This window comes from Hemibagrus wyckioides, linkage group LG29 (assembly GCF_019097595.1).
Source record: "Hemibagrus wyckioides isolate EC202008001 linkage group LG29, SWU_Hwy_1.0, whole genome shotgun sequence".
NCBI classification, from domain to species: Eukaryota; Metazoa; Chordata; class Actinopteri; order Siluriformes; family Bagridae; genus Hemibagrus; species Hemibagrus wyckioides.
The window spans coordinates 3,131,119-3,138,569 of record NC_080738.1 but is presented as its reverse complement, the minus strand read 5'-3'; the positions used below and the strand labels follow the sequence as shown (position 1 = coordinate 3,138,569).

The window sequence follows — 7,451 nt, the reverse complement described above, 5'->3', positions numbered from 1 at the left end:
TGAGTGGAAATATGTTGCTGGAACAGGAAACACCAAACTGTTGCCAAAAATTCTCTAAAATGTCTTTGTATGATGACGCATTATGATTACCGTTAAGTAAAACTATGGGGACTATCCCAAGCCAGATTAAGATGGTTTGGACATGTCCAGAGGAGGGACAGTGAGTATATTGGTAGGAGAATGCTTGACATGGAGCTGCCAGGCAGGAGGCAAGGAGGAAGGCCAAAGAGGAGGTATATGGATGGAATAAATGAGGATATGAAGCGTGTTGAGGATGCAGAAGATAGGGATAGGTGGAGAGAGATGATTGTGGAGACCCCTGAAGGGAGAAGCCAAAAGAAGAAGATGGGGACTATCCCAAACGCTGCGAAAACATGCCCAGACCATTATCCCTCCTCCACTAACCTTTACTCCATTAGGAAATCTGTTTCATGATGTTCCTTGCATATACAAACACATTCATCACTTTTGAACAGTTTTTAAAATATACCCATAGTAAAATAGAACATGCTGTAGTTTAATTCCAGGATAGATAGTTTGCTTAAAACCTGACCAGCAACGCAAATGTAGAAAAGAGTTTCATTTTACAGATACAAGACTGACAGCCACTGCACAACTGAAATTCAGATTATTTATTTCATGAAAGGTTTCCATTACATAGAACAAACACAGGCAGTACAGAAAGATCCTCTGTGGACTGGTGCTCAGTTATTGTAAATGTTTACGCTGCCTGCTGGTTAAACCAGTCTGCACTGGATATTAAATGGTTTGTTTCGGCTCATACGATAGTCTGTGCATGCAAAGACTTCTGGCTAAGTAAAGGGACACTTGAGGTTTTGTCTGATTGTTCTAAGGCCATGTTCCTCAAAAACACTACCTGATTTAATTCAAGTGGCTCATCATCATCATCATCATAATAACCAAATGCTATGGATTATATAAACACGCGTACAAAAACACCACATAAGAAGTAGAAGAAAGGCAAATCTGGGACAAAATGCATGAAATATCAGCTCTTGCCTATAGGAAGCTTCAGTCAAGAGCTTCATATTAGTGCAATTATTGTTACTACACAGTTGCCAAATTTGCTAGTTCCCTGATTTGATTCACTTTTTAGCCCTCTTATTAACTGGTTTCGTATAAACATGATAGTGAAGGTTGCTGAAATTCTAATACAGGTGAATAAAGCTGCAGATTTGCTATATGATGTTCAGCATCTAACAATACATACACAACACACACACAACTCCCTTACAAATGTTATGGAAAACGAACAAACCAAATGCTACATAATGCGACATAGTGAAAAAATTGTGGTTTAGCCATTCAGGTTTTCTCGCATTTGATAATGGCTCAGATGCAAATCAACACACGTTTAGCGCAGACTGACCATGTGGATTTCTTAAAAACGTTTTCAGATGAGAGAAACCTGAACACTTGTAACAGAACCTGGAAAAACCTCAAAAACCTTCCCGTGGCAAAATATCACCTTCAAGACAATTTTTTTTCCCCCCGACTGATTGTGTGGTCTTAGTTCCTTTATGTATTACGTAACAAAACCACAGAGAGGTTTACATTTATCAGAAACTTCTACATGAAAACTGACATTTTTGTTGACATCAAGCACATTACATTTGAAAATCTGAGGAAAAAGTGATTATTTTTTATAGTTTTATGTTATTTTCAGTCACCCTGCCTGCACATTTTCTGTATAAAGCCTTTATGTGCTATGGAGGTAAAAACATCTTCAGTTGTTAGTTGGTTGTGCTGCCTAACAACAGCGTTCAGACAAGTTTATCCAGGATAACAGTGAGCGTAGTTGATAGAAGAAAGTCAGTGATGTGTGTAAAAAAAAAACACACTCGTGTACTGTGGTATAAATTATCTTACAAAAAATGCCTTTTTTGTTTAAGTTACTGTGTATCTGCAATCTAAGTTTTGTTTTGATGGAAGCAACTGTAACAAACAGAATTTTAACTCGCTTCAACATTTGTGTAATGAATCCAATACACAACACATCTTCAAAACTTCATCACAAATTCTGGCAGGAGGTGAAGTGAATTTTTGGCCAATTAAAGAAATATTCAAGTCATCTAGACGTATCGTCCCAAAAAAATGCTACCATACGGAGCTTCTTCCCAAAGTGACACTGTACTATCTGGAACGTTGCCACAAAGCCACAGCAGGAGATTTATACATCTAGCACCTTAAAGGTTTAGTATAGACCACTAGAACCCTTTAACTCTATAAATAAAATCCAAATAAGATGAAATGTTTTTTATCAGACCCTAACCGTGGTTTAATTTCCTTTTTGGCTGAAAATTGCCATGAGAACGAAGATGAAATGAAATCTGAGGACAGCTAATCCCGCCCACTGAGGTTGATTGATACTTTAAAACAAAAACCAAGAAGGAAAATAAACAGCCAAATTCTAAAGGATTTTACGTCCAAGTGTAAATATTCCAAGTGTAGCACAGTGTAACATAATTGACCATGACCACACCAGATCCCCATTTATCCTACATATATAAACAATAATAATAAACATGCCTGATTGGGGCCTGATCCCCATTACTCAAGTGCGTGCTTGCATTCAGAGACTGAAGTACATCTCTTTGGTGAGCATGGACACAATGCAGGGAATTTGCTTCTTGGCATGGAAGCCAGGCATGTTGGATGCAGACTCAAAGTCCAGCGCCACCTTGTAGTTGACGCGGGTCAGGACCTGCATAAGCTCCAGCTCCAGGCCGTATTTAGTCAGCATCTCGCACAGCGACTGCATGAACCACGAACCAGTCATTGTGTTCCTCCACGAGTAGTAACCTACAGCACAGTGTGGGAGTTTCAGGTCTTTTTTCAGGTAAAGACATTATAAGGACATCATTTACATATGCGTGTTTCTGGGTACCTGGTGCTGTAGAATATGCGTAAAGGAAATCAGCCTCCACTGGGATTTTCATCGAATCATCGGTGCCACTGTCGACCTCGATACCAGGGTCCAGGTCTGTGCCTCGGCAGGCCTGGTGACACAAAACACAAGGATTTGTCTTCTCCTAATGAGGGCCTTCTCATCGGATTATGATTAATTCAGCAGTTTAATACTATGCCTACAACTAAATATAACTCTGTCCTTAAAGGGAAAACTTTTAGCTTGTTAAAGCTAACTTTGGGAATGAAAAGCAGTTTGCTTTGTGGGGACCAGCCAAATATTCTTGTGGGGACATAAACACATGCCGCTAGAGATAAATCACGTTACACAGTACACAGTATGTGCGCCCCAGACCAAACACACACACACCTGGATGAAGAAAAGTTTGGGTTTGCCCGCTAGTGATCTGCAGCGGTCTCCTCTGAACAGACTTGTCAAGGCCTTCAGCTCCAAAGCACCGTCTGTTCCAAAGAACACACCCTCGTCTCCGTGACTCAGCAACACGCACACAAATGAGGCACATTTGCTGTGATCATCCTTGGCAACTAGCGCGTGTGCGCACACACACACACACACACACAGTAATCCAAATAAATTAAGGATTGCCTCCTTTGAGAACAAAAAAAGCCCAAAATAAGGATCTTGATGTTGACTACAGTGTATGTTGCGACACAGCTGCAAGAACAGTTTACCTGCAGTTAAAAGTTTCTTGATCTGATCTACAGTCTGGTCGTTGAACACCCTCACTTTGTAGCCCAGCTTCCCAAAAGTCTTCAAGGCATTTCCGGCATCGACGTCCGTCCCGTTGCGCTGGTTCATGCCTTGTTTTTGGTAAAAAAATAAATAAAAATAAAAATAAAAAATACAGATTAGAACCACTTACAACACTTTAGTGCACCACAATCATCTCCCAAGTGCTTATTTCAGGTTATTAGCAGTCTGAATGATGATGCTGTATAAATAGTCTTTTATTATTATGTTAATCAAATGTGAACCACATATATAAGCAGGACGAAGATAGAGAAGTCTGAAGCTCGGCGTTAGGAGCAGGGAGTGTGTTACCGGTGCTCTTGAGGAAATTCTTGTTGTTGATGATGATGCAGTGACCAATAGAAGGGTAACTCAGGCTGTATTTGTATGTGTGTGCGTGGCTTTTTGCGTCCACCTGCATGGGCTCTCCTCCTCCAGCCTCAACTCCTCCAGCACTGAGGGATTGGAAACAAAGCAAAACTTTAATGGAGGAAACCATTCCACGGTCACTACTTTGTAACAGGCTGTAACTCTCTTTTTACACTTTGTCACAAGCTGTAACTGTACACAGTAACTATAAATAGATGTAACTATACATAGATGTAATTGTTTATGGCAGATTGTAAATTGTTTAACATTCTGAACTTATCTTTAGCAGATAAGCTCTGAAAAACCTGCACACACTGCTAACAAAGATACGAACCCACTTCAATCCAAATACAGATAACACACACTGTAAATAAAGATATGAAGCTTAAACACACACACGCACACTAATAAAAAAATATATGTATTAATAAATACAGTGTGATGGTCTGACTATACGGTGATCTTAAAAAAAAAAAACAGAGTGAAAATTATTTTTATTATATGCAAATTAACACATTGCTCTACTTTCAGGTTTAAATATTATTAAAAATTGTATATATATATATATATATATATATATATATATATATATATATATATATATATAATATATATTATGGCATAATACTATATATATATAATTTTATTTTAATACAGGAAATAAATAAATAAAACCCCTATAAATTATGAGTTAAACGTTGCTTAGCAACAGTAGTCCAGGTCTTACTCCGGTGTGTCCAGTGCGCCTGCGCAGTCTCCGTTCGACGCTTCCTTCTCCAGGTTCTCAGACATGTTTTAGAAAAGATTTCACTCTTTATCTCAAGATGAAACCAGGATTCGGCTTAACGCAGCGGTGTGAAACCTTTTATCCGCCAAACTTGTCAAACAAGCCTCGTCTCCTTCACCGTTATTCGTTTGTTTCGGCGCTCGGCCAATAAGAACTTCCGGGAGAGAGAGAGAGAGAGAGACAAGATACATGACGTCACTAGGCGTAAACAACAAACACATTTGTTTTCTAGTTATGAACTATCACGTAAACGGCACATTTTTTCTACTAGTTAACAGATTATTAATACGCTTAAACAATCGTCTAGTCAACTCCATGCCTTTATAAAGTGCGTCCCAGGTTAAAACAGTTTATTGAGTGCGTAAGGAAGCCACAGAGCCAGCTCCATCCAGTGTTTCTTTGTCTCTGTTGAAAATGACATCACGAAACAAACCCAGCAACAAACAAGAACTAAACTCTTCCCAAACTCCTACAGAAAACTACAATTCACCTACCCGTTTACTCCAAAGCGTTTCAGCTTTAAGAATGGATCCCAGGTCGCAAAGCTGCCCAATAGAACCGTTAGCGTTAGTGTGTGGTCTATCGCGGAAGTCTATAAGGTGGACTCACGTGGCAGACTACATTACCCAGAATTCCTGCTGTCGCTACAGCTTCCTCGTTGCGGCCCTTAATGACGAGTTAGCCGAATGTCATTGTGGGTAATGTAGGAAACCAAACTAGACCAGCCATTCGACGAATTTAAATAAGTAAATATTGATATGTAAGTCATTTGAATCAGTGATAATAATCTGTATGATGAACACAAACACCTGCGAGCATGTGATTAATTTAGGAACATTTATTATTATTTTTAGTAGTGGTAGTAGTAGTAGTAGTAATAGTATATACATAGAAAAAAACAAAAAACTCTACTGGCAGTGAATACAATTAAATCAAATATGTATTCTTTCTTTAAATTCTATGTATTTACAGTATATACTTAATATTTGGCCAACATACCTCTTGAGCATTTTTTTTTAAACGGCCGGAGTCTGGACAACCGTGCTCTGTTGGCTCAATAATTAGCCAAGGCGTTACATTAAAAGCTCTCCTTATTAAATAAACTGTGCTGCTGTTAATAGATAAAGCCATGGATGATGTCTGAAGCCCTGATGTCTACTTGTTATTTAAATTTATTGTTCAGACAATGCATACAATACAGACAGATAGATAGATAGATAGATAGATAGATAGATAGATAGATAGATAGATAGATGTACTTTATTGATCCCTTGAGGGATATATACACAAGAGCTGCATTTTTGAGAGTATATATATATATATATATATATATATATATACTCTCAAAACTGCAGCTATTGTGGGGTGTTCCCGGTCTGCAGTGGTCAGTATCTAGCAAAAGTGGTCCGAGAAAGGAACAGTGGTGAACCGGTGACAGGGTCATGGGCGGCCGAGGCTCACTGACGCATGTGGGAAGTGAAGGCTGACCCGTGTGATCCGATCCAACAGACGAGCTACTGCTGCTCAAACTGCTGAAGAAGTTAATGCTGGTTCTGATAGAAAGGGGTCAGAATGCATGACGCGTCAGGGCTGTTTTGGCAGCAAAAGGGGGACCAACACAATATTAGGCAGATGGTCATAATGTTATGCCTGATCAGTGTATATACATACACATATATATACATATACACATATAAGACTAATAAGGAAGAAGAAAACCTTAAATATCGAATATAATATGTTAAATTAAAAGGTAGCAATGCAGATATGAAACCCAGTTGTGGATTTAACCATGTTTATGAGGTGTAAATTGGCAGTATGGATTAAATATGAAGAACGTCGTGAGTCTAGAAATAAAGGTGTTAATAGTAGCAATGGTGCAGTGTGAGAGTGTTGTAATAATGTTAATGCAAATGGTATGAATGAGCTCCTGTAACGTTTCTCTGTGACAACGAATCTGAATGATATTACTGTATCACTGTTACTATTACAGTACTATAAAGTGTGCATTTAGTGTTCATGTCATACTCCGTGAGCCAGCTACATCCAGTGTCTCTGTTGAAAATGGCATCACGAAATAAACCCAGCAACAAAAAAAGGAAACTCTTTCCAAACTCTCTCTCTCACTATATATATATATATATATATATATATATATATATATATATATATATATATATATATATAAAGACTCTCTACTGTCTCTACTAAAAAGTTATACACTAGCTGTACAGATCAATGACGTCACAGAGAGCGCTACGTCAAAGGAACGTTCATTCTAGATCTAGTACACGGTTTCCAAGCAACAGGTAAGCTGACTTTTCGTGTTGTCTGATTAGACATATTATATAAGTCTTGAGTAAAACTGTGTTTAGAACTAAATACACACAAAATATCGAGCTATTTCTTCACCTCAAACGGTAAGCTCCTCTTTCACGGACCCCACGCCCGCCGTCACTGTCCAGTACAGTGTGTTTGAGCTAATGCTAATTTCCGTGGGATTTTTACAGCGTCTAGGCTAAATCACTGCTTTCATAGCTTTAACGAGGATCAGGAAAACGTTATAGATAAGAAATGTAAGAAACACGACTAGTTTTTTTTTTTTGTAACACAATT

At 38.5% G+C, this 7,451-nt stretch overlaps 1 protein-coding gene across 2 annotated transcripts; it reads right to left on the bottom strand.

Moving 5' to 3' along the window:
- Positions 1-617: 617 nt before the first annotated feature.
- On the bottom strand, positions 618-5,459 carry casp3a (caspase 3, apoptosis-related cysteine peptidase a). Of its 2 annotated transcripts, none has more exons than XM_058384348.1 (7): positions 5,330-5,459; positions 4,776-4,989; positions 3,992-4,134; positions 3,622-3,750; positions 3,299-3,474; positions 2,909-3,020; positions 618-2,823 (listed from the first exon to the last, which is right to left on the bottom strand). In XM_058384348.1, the coding sequence occupies exons 2-7, from the start codon at positions 4,838-4,840 to the stop codon at positions 2,594-2,596; spliced, it is 855 nt and encodes a 284-aa protein (XP_058240331.1). In that variant the 5' UTR covers positions 4,841-4,989; positions 5,330-5,459; the 3' UTR covers positions 618-2,593. The 2 variants fall into 2 exon arrangements, with proteins under 2 accessions (XP_058240331.1, XP_058240332.1); XM_058384349.1 differs by having other exon boundaries at positions 3,299-3,390.
- Between the last annotated feature and the right edge of the window lie 1,992 nt (positions 5,460-7,451).

What these genes read in the sequence shown, in the direction of transcription:
- casp3a (XM_058384348.1), bottom strand. Translation starts at nt 4,840, where the DNA reads ATGTCTGAGAACCTGGAGAAGGAAGCGTCGAACGGAGACTGCGCAGGC. An exon ending in GGCGCACTGGACACACCGGA is followed by an intron (nt 4,135 to 4,775) that starts GTAAGACCTGGA and finishes CCAATCCCTCAG; the next exon opens with TGCTGGAGGAGTTGAGGCTG. An exon ending in CAAGAAACTTTTAACTGCAG is followed by an intron (nt 3,475 to 3,621) that starts GTAAACTGTTCT and finishes CACACGCGCTAG; the next exon opens with TTGCCAAGGATGATCACAGC.